The 16,818-nt window shown below is 46.1% G+C and overlaps 1 protein-coding gene across 5 annotated transcripts in view; it reads right to left on the reverse strand.

The window, feature by feature from the left end:
- Positions 1 to 747: 747 nt before the first annotated feature.
- LOC101920190 (contactin-4) overlaps positions 748 to 16,818 on the reverse strand; it is a 339,023-nt gene continuing 322,952 nt past the window's right edge. For 4 of the 5 annotated variants that reach the window (XM_055806899.1, XM_027790641.2, XM_027790643.2 and 1 more), the window contains 10 exons: positions 14,264 to 14,384; positions 11,545 to 11,703; positions 10,646 to 10,795; positions 9,501 to 9,571; positions 7,435 to 7,669; positions 6,795 to 6,910; positions 6,156 to 6,342; positions 5,510 to 5,622; positions 3,779 to 3,947; positions 748 to 2,609 (listed from right to left, as the gene is read on the reverse strand). In XM_055806899.1, coding sequence (XP_055662874.1) covers positions 2,509 to 2,609; positions 3,779 to 3,947; positions 5,510 to 5,622; positions 6,156 to 6,342; positions 6,795 to 6,910; positions 7,435 to 7,669; positions 9,501 to 9,571; positions 10,646 to 10,795; positions 11,545 to 11,703; positions 14,264 to 14,384 — 1,422 coding nt within the window. In that variant the 3' untranslated portion in view covers positions 748 to 2,508. The remainder of the gene's footprint in view (positions 2,610 to 3,778; positions 3,948 to 5,509; positions 5,623 to 6,155; positions 6,343 to 6,794; positions 6,911 to 7,434; positions 7,670 to 9,500; positions 9,572 to 10,645; positions 10,796 to 11,544; positions 11,704 to 14,263; positions 14,385 to 16,818) is intronic. The other variant, XM_055806900.1, reaches the window with a different exon arrangement.

The raw sequence follows: 16,818 nt of genomic DNA on the forward strand, positions 1-16,818 counted from the left end.
GCAAGGGCAGCCGCAGGAGTGTGCCCCTTGCCCACCTCAGAGATGGCAACTTTACATTTGCTTTTTAAAAACTGAACTGTGTTACCTGGCCATTGTATTTTTAAGCTCCATTGATTGCAAAGCGCAGTATTGCTCCTTAGAAGCGCAGAGCACAATCACACGACTCCACGCTGCCACCCCTAAAAATCAAAATTAGAAACGCAGGTTTGGTGGATTTAGTGATTTTAAGCAGTGATCCCCAAAACCCTCAGAAATCCACTGGGATAAGCAGAGAAGCAGTGCTGTACCTGGAGGGTGTTTGCTCTGGAGCTGCTGCTGCCCACCTTGCTCCAGGAGGGCTGCGATGCCCACAGACAGACGCACGCACTCGAGGAGGGTGAATGCCATTTTGGTCTTTTTGTTTGGTTTTTCCCTTTCTTTTTCCGAGCTTCCCAAGCTGTAGGAGCTCCACTCCAACAGCACCAGCCCACAAGAGCTTGGAAAGGTCATGACTGTACATAAAGAGACATCATCACCCCAAATTCACCCACGCAGATTTTTTTTCGGTCAGTTTTAGAAGTAGAATTAAACCAGAGATGTATAAATAGATATATTATTTTCTGCCTCCACAAAGTTTTGCCATAAACAAACTCTTCTTTTGTACCTTCACATCAGTGACAATCTCAGCAGGTGCTGCCTATTGCCGTGGTGAAATTTGTCACCAGGTCAAATGAAATGTGGAGGAAAAACACTCCTGAAAGACAGGTATCTTTACAAATGACAGAATATTTATTACCAATACCTTTAAAAAAAGATTACATCTGCTAGATCACTGATAAATATCATTTACACTGGGGAGAAAACTACAGAAGCTTTTTTTTTGTTCCATTTTTCTTCGTTTTGTGGTTTTTTTCTTTTTCTTTTCTCTCTTTTTTTTTTTTTTTTTTTTTTTTTTTTTTACATAGAAGTAACCATATCAAACTAAGAAAGGAACACAGCTTGAAATACTGACAATATTTCTCTGGTCAACACCCCTGACTTTTACACAAGTGGAATCCTGATTATGAGTTACTGAATAAATATATTTAGAAGGTCTAAAAGTTAACTGTATTATTTTGTAAGCAAAAAAGACAAGTTACAGGCAAATTCAAGCGATCAGGAAAAAAAAAAAATATACCACTGCAGCGCATTTAAACTTGAAAATTTTATAGAAAATTCCGTTGCCTTTTACTAGCGTTATCCCATCTGAGTGAACTTACAAAATTACCCCGTAGTAACAAACAGTCCTTCTCTTAAGAAGAATTATTTTGCTGCGGATATTGTCGTTTTCCAGCGTGACTCTGTTTTGCCTTCAGGCATCTATGAAGAGTTTCTAACTAAATGCAGACTTCCTAGTGGAGAACCACCGGGAGCTGCCACCCCCCGCGGGTGACCGAAGCATGGCACAGCCCCTCCGATGCTCTCGGTTCGGACCACATTTCCCAAGCATTTTCTATACAGTGGAGTTACGAAGGATGATGCGTTATGTTCCGATGCACGTGGAAAGCAAGTGCGTATTCAGACCACGAATCCAGGGCAGCTTGACGTCTCAGAGATGCTGTGCTCTTATTTTCCTCGGAATAAAATCCCCAAAAGCGAGGTGGATTTAGCTGGGTTTGCACCCAAAGGCGAGAACCACGTCGTTCGCTCGCTTCTTTGGGTACCCGTTCCTTTTTGTCCCTAGAGGCAGAGCTTGCATCTTTGCAGTATCTTCATTCCCACCCAATTTAATGCTAATTATGAGAAAGACAAAGCTATTGCAAGACTGTAAAAATGGCCCCTTGCTGCACGATGCCAGAGTATTAGCTACATGTCCTGTAGTCCGCAAACAACCAAAATTCACGCATTTTTTTTTCAAGATTATAGTGTTCTTACTGAGCATTTCAATTTTGTCTTGCTTAGACCTCCGAATAAAATAGAACATCTTGTGTGTTACAAGCACTTGATTGAACACAAGAATCATCGCAACCGCCATTGCAATACAGCCACGTTACGAACTGGATCTGGAATGGCTCTGCCTTGCGTAGCCTTGTGAAACTGTACAGTAAAGTTGCAGCCAATTTACTAAGAACAACTTTGAACTCTCCATCATAAAGGAAAAAATTCCAAACAATATTTTCATGATAATGTCGTCCATAGCATTTTATAGCAGAGGAAAAATTAATATCTACATCATATGTTAACTTTAAAAAATTCTATAAAACACTAAATATATAATAAAAAATATGCATATAAGGACATATGTAAACTGCTTTGGTAACATCATATTACAGATGTTTTCAGTGCATTGCAGAGTTTCCAAGGAAACTTCAGACAAAGCTATATTTGCTTTGAGGAAGTACTGTATAATGCCATTCCTAAAGAAGCATAAACATTTTTCCAGTAGTAAGATGTACTCAAACCACAATATTACTTAGTACTGGGTGTCTTCAAAACAACTAGCTAAATGTTTCTTATATTATAAACAAGAAGTCCTGTATGTAATTTTTGTCATAAACTGGACCGAGCTGTGAGCGATATCATTATTGTGCTGATGGCTGACAGTGTACAGGCATTGGAGGTGGAAGAGCCGGATCCTCTCGCATATGCACCTGCGCAAAGGGGAGAGGGGGAGAAAATAAGGCAGGGGTGAAGGGAGCCGCCGTCATTAACCGCCCGCGCCCCAGGTTTTAATTCTGTTTCCTCCGATGAAGCGAGGTGGTGGCAGAAGGGTCAGACCCCATGCGCAGTCCTGTCCTGCTTCAATGACTTCCTGCTCACTGTGCTTCGCTCCTCGAACTGCCTTTTTGGTGTAACAAATTCCTGCCACTGTCACATTGAGGTGACTTTCACAATTATATTACTCTGTGGCTTGTTTACCTTTTTTTTTTTTTTTTTTAACTATACTATATTCAAGCTGTTACTTATGGCACCAGCCTGGCACCTTCCTGTCCAGAAGGAGCTGCACCCCTGCTCTGCGGCCCACTGCGCTGAGCCAAACAGGAACTGGCATGTATTCCTGCTCTCCTTTGCTCTCCTGTGTCTGCTGATTAAATTCCTCTGTATGGTTTATACAGCCACAGCGTACAACCATGGTGGAGATAATTCTGATCTCAGTCAGGGTTTTTTTACATTGCTGTAATTTTAATGCCATATTCCTGCATTGCAGAGACGCCTGATTTAATGCAGCTTATAAACTGTGGCATTATTAATGGAAGATGGGACATGGAGATTTTGCAAAAGCAATGTTGTGTAATAAAATACTCTCCTCTCTGTTTGTTCTTCTACACAGCCTCATTTCCCTAAATAAATATTTATGCATCCAATGCACAATGGAATATGGCTATACAGTAGCCTTATATATTTAAAAGCCTCTGAACACTGCATTTTGTATTTTGTGAATAGTGAATTGCAGTGAAACAATATATTCAACATATATATACGAGTATGGAAGCAAGAGAGTGGAAAGTGTCTAGAAATCTTAAATACAAATACAGCTACTTATGATGGCGTTTCTTATGGTTTAACGTTGTCTCAGGATGAAATCAGAAATGTGGGCTGGAATGACTCCCAGTCCCGGGTAAGCCTGGGCTTCGGCTCCCTGCCTAGGACACAGCCAGCCCTGCAGCCTGCCTCTGCTCAGCCGCCAGGGTCTGGTTTGTCCCCGTCCATAGGCGCAGGGGTGATGGGGGGAAGCAGGTCTGCCCCATCAGTGGGCGAGCAGCGGAGGGGCTGGGGATGCTGCCCCCCTGCCACGGACCCAGTTTTCTCCCATTCTTACTTGACATCTTTGGAATTCGGATTTGTTCACTGCTGCTGCCATCGCCCCCATCACTGAACGGCTTTATCTCGATGATGTAGTCCTCGTCGAACGGCAGGGAGAGCTCCACGGAGGTTTTGTTCGTTTCTATTACGGACGTGCTGCTCTGCCTGTTCCACCTGTACAAAACCTGCAGCGAAGGGGAGAGAGAAGAGGAGGCAGAAGCGGCAGAGATGTCCATTGCCCTAAGGGCGTCCGGATTTGCTGCTGCTCTTTTCCTGCCCCTGATGCTCAGGCACACGGTCTGGTCACAGCATGGCTATCTAGGCTTTGCTGGGGACCCACACCAGTGACACCAGTGCCCGTGTGGGGAGGTGACATCGGGAAGAGGGTGAAGCTGACGCACAGCACCAAACACAGCACCGGTACCTGGTGGAGACCCTCGGTGAAATCTTTAGCTTGATCAAGCTAAAATAAATCCTGAGGCTTATTTATAGAGGTCAAAAGCTTCTTACCATGTTTCTTCAGGTAACTGAGTCGGGTTATTTGATGCAGTGCCACAAACTGCTTCCCAGAATAAATGGCTTTTTTGGATGACCTTCTAAGAGCTGGGAATTTTACTAATTTAGATCATCAATTGTGACACAAAATGTAAGATTTCCAGGAAAAAAAGAGGAAAAAAAGGCACTGTTTTGCTATAACTGAAGAAAGAAATCAATCTGGATATGCCATCCTAACAGTAAGTTAAAGGAGGACTTTTTAGAAACCCACTAGATGGAGTTTGTGTTTTCAGGGTGACAAGTCTCTCTCACCCTCTTTCAGCTGACTTCTTAATTTGCATTTCAAACCTAAAATATGTAGTGAAAAGTTGGCCCAAACTGCTGAGGTTCATCTGAGGTTTTGACTAAATACCCTGAGGAATTACTTGTTTTTGATAATCTGATACAGTGCAGCAAAGAGAGTTAAAAGTTAGTGCAGAAATTCAGGAGAGCTGGCACAGGCTCGTAAAGCTGATGCCGCTGGCGTTCCAGATTGCGAACAAAACAAAAAGCGTGTCCAGGTTCTTCATTGTTCCTCGTTCCCTGGTGGGAAACATTTGCACAACTCAGCCCTCAAGGCAACGGCTGACAATTGCACACCAATGTCTTCTTTGGGCCAAATTAAACCCTCGTGTCAGGTGACAGAGCTGAATTCTTCCCAAGATTTCTCTCTAGTTAAATTATACCCTATTAAAACTGCTACTAATGAGCATTCTCTTTCTTTTCCTTTTGGCTTTGCTTTCTGAAGAAAATGGGAGCTATTAAAAAAGCATTTTATTTATCTGCAATTAAGAAGTCAACTACAGCCTTTGGAAGGTTTCCACCAAAGGCAGGAGAGCAGTCCTGAAGTGGGAGCCTGGGGGGAAGGAGCAGGTAGAAGGTCCATGGGACCCACACAGGTGCTCACAGGGGTGAGCATCGCCGGGGCAGGGGCAAGCATCGCTGGGGTGAAGGGCAAGCAGCTGGCAGAGCGTGCTCACTCTGCAGAGGAACAGCCTGTGTTTCTGGAGGAATGCTCCAGTTTTAACCTGGAAAGCCAAGCAAGTACCCTGAAAATCGCCTCGCCTGGTCTTACTGGACACTGGATTCATGGAAATGTTCCCTATAGCCCAAGAGCAGCCCCCGGCGAGAGCGGAAGCTCAGTGAGGATGACGCAGGGCCGGGGTGGTGCAGGACAGTGTGGTCCCGCTGCCAGGGCTGGCAAAGTACTCACTTTGTAGCCTCTCACTTCGGATTCGTTGTCCAGCGCTTTCACTTGGTCCCAGTTCAGTATGATCTTGGAGTCGGATGAATTCCAGATGATGTTCCCGGGGGGCTGACTTGGTGCTAGACCAAAATACACACAGCACTGTGTTACTAAGGAGCACCGTGCCCCAGGTGGATCCCTCCCAGTACCAGTGAGGCTTCTCCCACCATAGCCGAGTGTGCCCAGAGTCCTATCGCTCCAGAAAGCTAATGAGCTGTTTCACTGATCTGTGTCCTCAAGGTCACAGGAGGTGTGACACACACAGTGCTCTAAATGAAAAAAGGATTCAGTCAGTTGCTCAACATGCCTGAGACCAGAAGAAAAAAGCCCTCTTGAACGATGAGATAAATATTTAATTTTCTTCACAGCTGTGATTTCAGTTTTGCATGCTCTGCTTACTTAACACAGGGAAGAGCCTTACACAAAAAACCCCCCCCCCAAAAACCCAAAACCACAAACAAAAACAAAAAAAAACCCTTGGTAAGTCTTCTGCACAAAAACCTGGCAAAGAGTCTGACAGCAACTTCAGACTCCAGAAAATCTGAAAACGAGAGAGGGGAGCGCTGACAGACACCCTCCCAGGCAAGAGCCCCCCGTCCTCACAAACACTCACGTGGCTTTTTGGTTGTGATGTTGACGGCGGCACTGGAGGGGCCGGTCCCAGCCGTGTTGTACGCCCTGACCGCCAAGTGATACAGCGCGTTGCCTCTCAGGTTGCTGACTTTTGTAGATGTTGTGTTGCCAACCGTCCGAATCCTTTTTGCATTTTCTTCCTTTTCGTCATGTCTCCAACACCTGACCTGAGAAGCAGAGCAGGCACATGTCCCCTCCACCCGTGGGCTGGCTGCACTAGCTGTGTCCCGCGCTAACTCTGGCGCTTCTGCCCGAAGTGCAGGTGCCACTAGGACAGATCCTGCGCCCTGCTGCAACCGCTTCTTGTTCCTTGCTGGAAAGCAGCCTGGCTGCAGCGCTCCCTCCCCAGGACCTCTGACCATGGAGGCACGTTCATGGAGGTCTGCCCCCAGCAAGCTCTGCACTCCATTTACCGCCAGGTGACACTCGGGAAGATGTGTAATTGTTTACTGTGCAAGAGAAATCTCTGCATACTGAAGAGCCAAAAGGAAGCAAACAGGCCAGAGGAACCCACCCGCCCCACGGCAGGCAGGAGCAGCACCGCAACAACTGCCCAGGATGTATCTCCACATCTCCTCAAGGCTTAGTGCTGAAAGGATGCTGCGTTGTGTTTCCATACCTCGTATCCCTGTATTCTTCCTTTGTGCTGGTTCTCCCAAGGGGGAGCCCAAGAAACTTCAATATCTGAGGCAGAAAGGCTTCTGGCCAAAACAGTGGTTGGGGCTCTCGTCGGCTCTGGGTAGAGGAGTTAGAAATAAAATTAAGTTTTCAATGTTACATTCAATTAGTCCCAAAGTTCAAGGGTTTACTTTCGTCATTGCATGAGAAAAGATGCATGTGACCAAAACAAACTTCTGCATTTCAAAATGATAGCCTGCCAGCCTGTGCCAGACAGCACTGCTCCTCTACCTAAGAAATAATAAGATGTCATTACTAAACTCAGCCCAGGATACCATGTACTGTAATTAGGACAAGAGGGAACATTTTCTAATCAGTGGACATTAATTCATACTAAATCTCAGTGGAATTCTTTCCAGATTACATATTACTTTTCCATTAATATCAAAAGATTTCATTACGATTAATGTTATTTTAATGACTATGAAAAGAATTAATCATGGCTCGCCATTTATTATAAATCAGAGCAAGGATTAGGTATGAAAGGATATGTCAAGGTGGATACTAAACCCTGGCAGACCTGGTCAAGCCCCCCATGTTGGGTGGCGGGGAGGAGGGATGAGGGGTGGGGTGGGCTCTACCTTCCTCTGCTGAGTAGACGACGGTCACGGGGCTGAAGGACCCTTCGCCCTTGTTGTTGTACACCCCGACTTTAACTTCATAGGGGGAGAAGGGCGGCAAGGTCTCGTTGCGGAAGACGTATCTGGCGGCGTCTGGGGAGGCCACGACAGTCTGCATCCAGCTGACGGTGCCGAAGGGGCGGAAGGCCACCACATACCCAAAGCCACCTCCGTTCTGCAGCTCCTCGGGCACCGTCTGTGGGCAGGCAGAGCACAGGAGAAACAGCACGTTCAGCAATGGCACGTGTTTATCTCCCCATCTGCATGCCGGGATTGCTTCTTGGTCTCTAAAGCTACTGTCCTAAACAGAGCATCAGAGACGGGAGGTGGCCGGAGTCCTGCTTCGCATCCAGCCTGAGCTCATCCCATCCCACCTGTGCTGGAGACCTGCGGCTCTGCGAGCTCCCTGCAGTCAGGGGGGAAGCAGCACCTCCAGAAGTCACTTTGCCAAAGACTAAATGCACCTTCGTAGCTGCCCACCTTCCTTCACGGACTAGATGGAGCCTCCAGTAACAATGTGAGTAATTTTTGACACTGCAGTGACTAAGAGTCTGAGGTTTGTTGGGGTGAACCAAGGACACAGCTCCTGCTTTCCCAGTGCAGATGCTCTCACACCTTTGGGATTGCATGCAAAGCCCTGAAAAACATACCCTGGCAATATGGTGGGGCTGGTGGTCCCTTGCTAGCCACAGTGACCCAGACCAGGTCAGACAACTACCCACATCCCACGTGACATGACCTGTTAGAGACCATGATGGCAGGGACTGACTTGTCACAAACATGATGGAGAAGGGCAGGTCAGAGCCAGGTAACAGCTAGAAGAAGCAACCTGTCACCTCCTGGTCACATCTGAACACACTGACACTTCCTACCCTCAGGCTTGCAGTCCCCTGAAAAGGTGCTTCAAAGCCCAAAGCTTCAATGTGTTAAAATAATCTGTAACTGTGGGCCATGCTCCCACAGATGTCCATGGCAATTACGCACATGCAGGGGTTATTTTTGGCGACTGCTTCTTACTCTGTATCATAAGGCTCAAAACATACACCAGACCATAAAGGAAAGACCTCTTGACATTTAAAACAGTAAACCGACTGTTCCATCAAAATACAAATCACATTTTGTGCAAATTACGACACAAATCAAAGGCTGATATTCTTGCCATGTGTGTTTTTGAAACATATTGCGGTATCTTTAGGAGACATAGTGTAGCTAATTAGTCCAATGGAGGAAGAAATTTAGCACACTGAGTTGTGTGGTAAGGACAAATCCCCATTTATAGTTTTTTAATAACCTTAAAAATATCTCTGGTGATTCATTCTGCCAGCCTGGTCAGAAATAGTGCTAAGTGGAAGTGTTAGCATGTCTAGTGAAGTTCATTATTAGGAAAAATATGCCAGCTGCATCGCATCATAACATGAAAATATGAGCAGACAAATGACTAAAGTTCTAACCCTGACTGCTTTAAGAAATATTAAACGTTTTTCATCTCTGTATCTCCTCTTGCTGGCTTTCATTAGCAGCAACAAAAGCCAATGTGCAATGCGTTGTGCTAACTCTTAACTATTTGCTGCTGTATATCCCAGTGCAGGGATGAGGGATGAGGCTTGGGAGCCAGCCACAACAATTCCCAGCCAGGTCAGGACGTGCTGAGCCTGGCTTCACAAACACTTTTTTATCCCTCAGGTGGTTTCTGCTCATCCATGTTTTGCCGTCTGCGCATGGAGAGGCGGTGAGGCAGGGGGAGCCGAGCTCGTGCCGGAGCAGCGATGCACAGCCCGTTCCCCCGGCCCCCTGCACAACGCTGCTCTGCTGCCTTCCTGGCTCAGCACCCTGGGGGTGGGGTGGGGGGTGGGGTGGGGGATGTGCCTCAGCTCCATTTTAAAAGCTAGGCTATTTTCATCACACAATCTCGGCTTTTTTACTGCAAACCATTTGAAAACTATGGAAGCTTCTCTGGGGTCTGGGGTGAAAGGCTGCACCTAGGTCACAACCGTATGAATGTTCCTCTTGGTTTGGGCTCCACTTACCTCCCAAGTAATGACCAGCTCAGACTTGCTCCCTCCACCCCCACTGACGTTAGCCGGGGTCACTTCAGGAACTGCAATAAAAACATGCGGAAGATGTATGTGGCCACTGAAACCAGAAAAGCGCATCGACATGGAACAGACCTATGCAGCAACAGGGCTCTGCCAGCCTTCCCCTGCTGGGTACCCGAAATGCTATTAGGGAATGTCTAATTTGCCATGGCAAACAGTACATTAAAAGTATGTCAATAATAGTATATTAAAAGCATGTCGATTAACTTGTGTATTCAGTCACTAATTGTTTAGTTTAAACATTTATCTTCCACAAAAAAAGGGCTTTTATTTATTTTCCTCTTTCATATTCTGTTCCATTACAGGCTAAAACTGAAGAGAGGAGCCACCTACCAGGGCTTTCCCATGCCTGAGGTACGTCACCCTGCAGCCACCACGAAGACCTATGCCTTGCCTGACCCCCCTCTGCCAGAGCCAAGGACAGGGATAGCACCAAGGAGCAGAAAGCTCTCACTAAAGCAGTGCCTGCGGCATCTGAAGACACAGCGTGGTTCTAGGACTCAGTGGTGTGTTTGGGAGAGGGTTCCAGGAGGCAGACCTTCACTAAGCCCATGAAATCATCCAACACACAGGGCAGCCCTGGGTGGATGCTCCAACACTGATGGCCCAGCAAGGTGGGGTCTAAGTTACTCCAAGAACCACAGAAGCCTCCAGGATCAAGGGACTGTGGACTCTCCAGCTGTGAAGCTCAGACTCCTGCTCTCAGCGTACTGTAGTCTGCACCTCAGTTTCCATCACGTCAATCACGGGAAAACAGAGGGACTGCTAGAGTTCACCTCTCTCATCAGTGGACACTGGGGCAGCATTTTCCAAAAAACTTGCCCAAATATTGTTTTTTGGAAAATCTTTACTTTCTTCAAGGAAAGGGCGTGAAGTCTTCCTATACTGCAGGAGTCATGGAGCGAGCAAAAGAGCCCACCAGGAGCTCCACACCTTACCCTGCCTGTTCAGTACCACGAGGGAGGAGAGCAATGGGCACAGAAAACGCTCCTCAGCTTCCTCCAGTGCAACGCATCCCCTAGTGCGGGCGAGCGGTTATTCCACAAGATTTAACTCAGCTGCCCACCGCTACTTACGAGCTTCTTCAGTTCTCCTCTTCTCTGAAGGTCTGCTGGGTTCTCCAATCCCAATCATGTTGGCAGCCACTACTCGAAATTCATACTCGACCCACGGGTTCAGACCCACCACTGTCGCTGTGAATGTCCTGCCGTCGATGATTTCTGGAACTAGGAGGCAGCCACACGTCAGGAATGCAGCAAAACCCACTAAAAGCACTACAGACTGCTGAGAAAAGGTCACAGATATCCCATACCCTGAAAAGTGAGGGATTTACGAAAATAAAAAGTGGGTGAAGTTGATAAACCTTTTCTCCTTTTTCTAACATTTGGTGAACTGCAAAGAAATAAAAGAGGTCGTGTTAAGACTGTTTATAGCACAGGAATTCCTGCTATTGAAGAGTTTCTTGCAAATCATCACTTTTTGGAAACAAAAGTGTCAAGACAACAGGTGTGAAGGGTTTTTATTTTCCTCTTTTTAAAACACGCTGTTCCCTCTATTTAATAGTTACTGGAACAAAATTAACCTCTGATGAAATGAGCAATTATATTCATGGGACTTTTTCCTCCATCAGGAAAATAATTCTACTTAAAGATAGGCCAGATGCCATGGCCTGTCCCTGAGGGATGTCTTTATAGACCACAGTTACTGTTGTATATCTCCAGTGTGGCAACAAAAGATAGGAATTCATCCTGTTCTCCCTTAAACATTCATGAGAAAAATGGATGAGTAATGGCACTGACTGCACCCTAAATCTCTGGGTTGCCAAACTTGAAACTAGTTATTAAGAGCAGAGTTCTGCAGCCAGTGAAATTACTTTTCACTTCAGGGTGCAGAGCTGCTCCGCTCGGCCCATGTGTGGTCCCGATGGATGCGTTTTCCATCGGTGGAGCTCTCTGGGGGCCAGGCAACGACCTACCTGTGCTCACCGCCTGCCATCCCACCGAGAAGGGGGTCCTGGCTTGTACGACATACATTGTGATAGGGCTGTGGTTGTCTGCTCCTGGCCTCCAGGACAGCTGAGCGGTGGTGTCGGTGACTTCATCTATCGTCACAGCTTCTGGGGGACCTGGGGGACCTGTTGGAAGAATTACAGGAGAGGGGTGCTTGAGGCTTCGCAGTGACTCCAAGAAGGAGCACTCTGGCCTTCTTCCCTTACTCTGGACGGAGGTAACCGAGTCCCTGCAGGGCAGTTAAGCGCAGCCAGCTGTGGTTTAGCAGCTCCCATTGCCTAGATGAGACTGGGAGGCACGGGGGAGACACACAAACCCAGAGCTCAGCAGCTACACCCGCAGCCCCCAGGTCCCTCCGTGGGAGCAGCAGCGCTGAGCTCCCTGGCACACCGAGCCCCCCGGCACGCCGAGTCCCCCAACGGAGCCAGGCACTCGCTGCAGCACACGGGACCAGCTCTGCCATCGCACACCTCCTGCTTTAGGACCGCCCTGTGTACCAGTACGATTTCTGGCTACAGCCTGGATGCACTCGGAGGCTGGAGCAGAACTAAGGACCTGCCTGTAATTAGCATCATGTCCCAGTAGGGACCAGTATTTTCTGCTTCGCTCCTGGGTCCTTCTTAAGCAGAAAAGCACTGTAGGACACACTGGGGAGAGCGCGGACCTCTCTCCTGTAGCATATGGCCACTGCTACCAGCAGTGCCACCTAAGGTGACGTCTCTCCCCAAAAGCACCATCTCAAGCAAACTCTCCCCTTGCAACACCGTGGACTAAAATTATTTCCATCTTCTCTCTGGACATGTTTAAATATCTTACATACCCTGAAACCTTCCAATACCCTGTCTTGCAAATGAAAGTTTCAGCAGGTCTAGCCAGATTTAATTTCTCAGAAATTAAAACTGTAAGTTGTTTTGCTGGGGGGAATAGCCACCAATGCAGTCTCACAGAGCAGTCAGCTCCTCTGGTCCCTCACTGCAAGTTACGCCAGAGAAATGAAAATTTATTGTATCCTTCACAAATTACTCCTACTGCTTGGCAGAGGGTGAAAACGGCTGTTTTCACTTCGTGTCTTGGCATAACCATGGTTATTCCCAACATTTCACAATATACTTCTTCGCAGGGTGCGGGCTACAGTAGGGCAAGAGAGGGAAAAATTATCAATTACTGATGTTCCGAGTATTTCAGGGCTGCTGACAGGCACGTGCTTCAGTTCCGACAGCGTGAAGAAATCCCATCCTGAACAAGTCGGCTGATCTGTGTGTACTGGCACCAGGGGTAGCTTCTGTATGCTCTTGTTTGCTGTTCCCTTACATAAATAGTTGATTTTTATTCTAGTATCTAATCTCTTATTATTATGACATAACTTGAATATTTTAAAAACTTCTAAAGATTATTTTGAAGGCTCCATTTATGCACCAACTGTTCACCTTCCCCTCCAGTCTCGCAGCCCAGGGTATTTCTCAGTTTTCATGCTGTTGGTGAGATGGTACAGCACAAGTCTCTGCATGGCTGTGGGACCACAGGCCTGGATGGAGATGTCCCTGTTGATGTTTTTAGGGAGCAACAAGATCCGTATTTTTACCATCATCAAGGGTCACTTGTGAGAAATTATTGTTCCTGCTGTTTGTTTACAGAACCAGCACTAAGGAAATTGCCTAACCGACGTGCCCATCAGCAGGCTGTTTTGAAATGCTTGTGCAAAAGGAAAAAAAACAACCCCACATTAATCTGAAATCCTGCTGCAGCAAAAACCCGAGAGCCAGAGCAATGGGAAGCAACCTTTAGGTGGGGAGAGCAGCGGCTCGGGGGCCCAGCCCTTTGTGTGGCACATGGCTAAGGATGCCTGCGCTCACATCCCTGCGGGGGAGACATGGTGAAAAGTGTCACGATATTATATGGATAAGAGAAATGGCCAGCTAGAGACAAGGGCACATTTACTTAGTGGAAGTTCAGGGCTAATCTTGCACATTTTGCTCTGGTACAGCTTTGATAAGAGGGAATTGCTTCTTTTTCACACTCTCCTCCTCTCACTGCGTTGCCCGAGAACTCCTGTTACACAGCAAATGCACAAACTATGATTTTGTTGGGCTCTATGAGGACTGAGGGCAGCAGCTACAGAGCAGCACCATCACTTGCTTTCCTCAAAGCTAACAAGCAGGAGAATACATATCATATTAATTGTAAGGATCCACACTCAGGTTAACTAATTGCATCTCTGTTAAAGTGATACTTACAGATCACCTGTGTACAGTAATGAACAGATCTTGGAATATCAGTGAAGTTACTAAATCACTTTTATTCTAGAAAAGGAACAATACTGCCTGGTGAATAAGCTGGATACTTTTTCTGCTGCGCTGTTCATCAAATAAATGAGCTCAGCTGGTGCAAGCTTTGCATTCAGGACACGAACATGTTCTAGTGTGTTTATCTCTGCTGTGTGTCTGGTGTATGAGTACGTATATATGAAAGAATCTCGATGTGCACTGTTTGAATACCTACTGTGAACCCCAGCGTGTACTTAGAGCTTATTTCTTAGATTAATTACAAGATGCTGGGATTTCACTGAATGTCTCTGAGCCCAGGAACTGTCTTACCAGCAGCAGCAGACAGGAGGGGGAAAAAAAAAAAAAAAAAAAAAAAAGAAGCAAGCATTTTACAAGAGCAACAGTAACAAAATTCAAATACCTCTTACAATCAGGTCTGCAGCAGCCGATAGCTTGTCCACACTTGTTTGCACCATGCAGACGTATTTCCCAGCATGCTTCAGCTGGATGCTTCTGATCATCAAATCACCAGCTGAATCCTGCTGATAAAGTAGGGAAAAGTGGTTACAATTACTTTCTAATGAGCGCTAAACATCATTATCACATGAAGGACACTGTGACTAATGGATTTACTTTACACTGGCTGATGAAAACATTAGTAATGCAAGCCGTGGCCTATTAAAATTATGTGAGTCTGCCTCGAAGGTAAGAGCGGGAGTGTTTCTAAAATTATGGCTCCTACAAGGGGCAAGGGAGCCCGGTTTAGTCTGCTAAGCAATTTCCCCATTAAAGCACGTGACAAAGCTTATGTAGGGCAGGTTCGCTCCGATTCCTCCTCCCTCTCTCTCTGGCCACCCAGTTTATCGCCTCTCTGGTATTCAGGTGCCCAAGTTGTGTCTACATCTACTTCATAAATGAAAACCAGCCCCAAACTATGAGACATCTGCAATAGTTTCACAGCTTTGTATTACAGCCAGCATTTTGATTGCCCGGTGGTTTTGTGCTAAAGATCATGAGAACAGCACTCTCCGAGGAAATCTTGCATCACCTAACAGGCGTAATTTGTTTTCCAAATGCCAAGTGCAAGTCTGATTAACTGTTGAATAGAACTAATTAGGTTTCTGTACGTATAGGAAGCTGAAAACTCTAAATTTTTCTCCAGACACAAAGCATTCAATACATTAGAAATCTCAGGGTAACCTTATGATTGTGACTTCCTGATTGAAGAATATTAATAAAGTTTGTAATTGTAGCTCTGCACGCCAATCCAGGCGCAGTTGCCGGGACGACCTGTTGGGCCTGCTGTGTGCCCCAGGCATCAATCTTCCAGTGCATCTTTTAATGACTTTTTTTTTTAGGGATAACAGCAAAGCTTGTAAATTGTATTTCCTTTTCCTTTCAGCATTAAATTTCACTCCTGACAGAAGAGGGACTGCCAGGCTGCCTGAAACCCAGCGGAGCACGTGCCTCTGTAAAAACTCCCTTGGAGCATCACGCAAAAGCCTTGCAAGTTTTCTACCTCTGCTGAAAAATTGTTGCATTGCTTTCCTTATTTTTCTTGCTAGCTTCACCCAAGAAAAGCGGGAAAAAAAAATCATCACGAGGGATAAGAAAACATTTTAAAATTGCAGGTAAGTTAGAAATTAAACTCCTCAAGTCCTGCCTAATAACACCACAGGCTAAATTAGGTGAAATCTGAATTGCGAAGGAAAACATTAAGGTTACAAAGGAAAACAAACGTTCTACTCAACTTCCACATAACCTGTGAAATCGCTGCTCCTCTTTTAGAAAAAAAATATTTGGAAATCATTTTTAGCCAGAGGAATGGCGTGAGAAGCTGGGGCAGGTCTGGCAGCCATGCTACCTCCTTGTGTGAACCCCCTTTCTAACAGTGTCCTGAGGTACCTCCTGTACCTACCGACCCTCTCCGATTCCCCAAATTCATGCCACAGCATCTCCAGGGAATCTAAAACTACCAGATCAGCTGAAACAACCTGCCCTTTACAAGTGAGGTAAAAGCAGAGAAAACCAAGCAGGGAAGGAGCGTCGTGGGCACCTTCCCTGGCTGTGGGCTGGCCGGTCCTAAACCTTCCTGGAGAGGCAGAAAACGGCAAATGACCCAAGCTGACTTTCTCCTCTCCTAATGAAGAAAGCAATTCCTACCTTCATGGCCTTTTCTACCCTGTACCTGCCACTTGATCATGGTCTGGAGCGACAGTGGCAGCCAGGGCTGTATTTAATGGGCAGCTGACCCATCGTCACACCTGACTCTCCTCCCAGCTATCGGATTCCCATGCACATGATCTTGTCAACCTTCCAATCCAACAATTCTCCTCACATTGCGAAAGTTTGCACTGCCAGTGTGTGCTGACTGGGTCTCCCATAAACAACCAACCAACTCAAAGCCACCAACGTGACATTGCCAGGAAATGTGCACAGGTAACACTGGAAGGAAATGTCATCTCTGACGGTCGGTGCTGTTTGTAATGCTACGCAGGTTATTTTGCGTAGAGGAAAAATACTTGTTCTAATCATGGGATCACAAGAGACAGATAAACACACCTACAAAATCTGCCTGAAGAACTCTGAGGACATCCTCTGATTTCCTGCTATTTTCTGTATAAACACAAACTTCTATAATAGTATTTTACATTTCTTTTACTATTACAGCCAGAGAAAAACTATTATGGACATCTTCCTTGAATGGGAAGGCAGTTCCTTTGCAATGAGAAAATATATTATAGGTTCCCTGACATACATCCCATCCCGCTGCCATGTGAACGCATGGTTCATGTGAGCAGGTTTAAGTCATGTCACTAAGAAATCATAACAATTCTACACCAACTATAATGAAGTAGTACACTGGCAACGTTCATCTTAGCCTGTAAGACACAAGATAACATCTCCTGCTATTAACTTAGCCAAGCCCACTCCTTCTATTAGTAGCCCTTTTATTTATTACCTACTTTTATTAAT

This window comes from Falco peregrinus, chromosome 5, assembly GCF_023634155.1.
Source record: "Falco peregrinus isolate bFalPer1 chromosome 5, bFalPer1.pri, whole genome shotgun sequence".
NCBI lineage: Eukaryota > Metazoa > Chordata > Aves > Falconiformes > Falconidae > Falco > Falco peregrinus.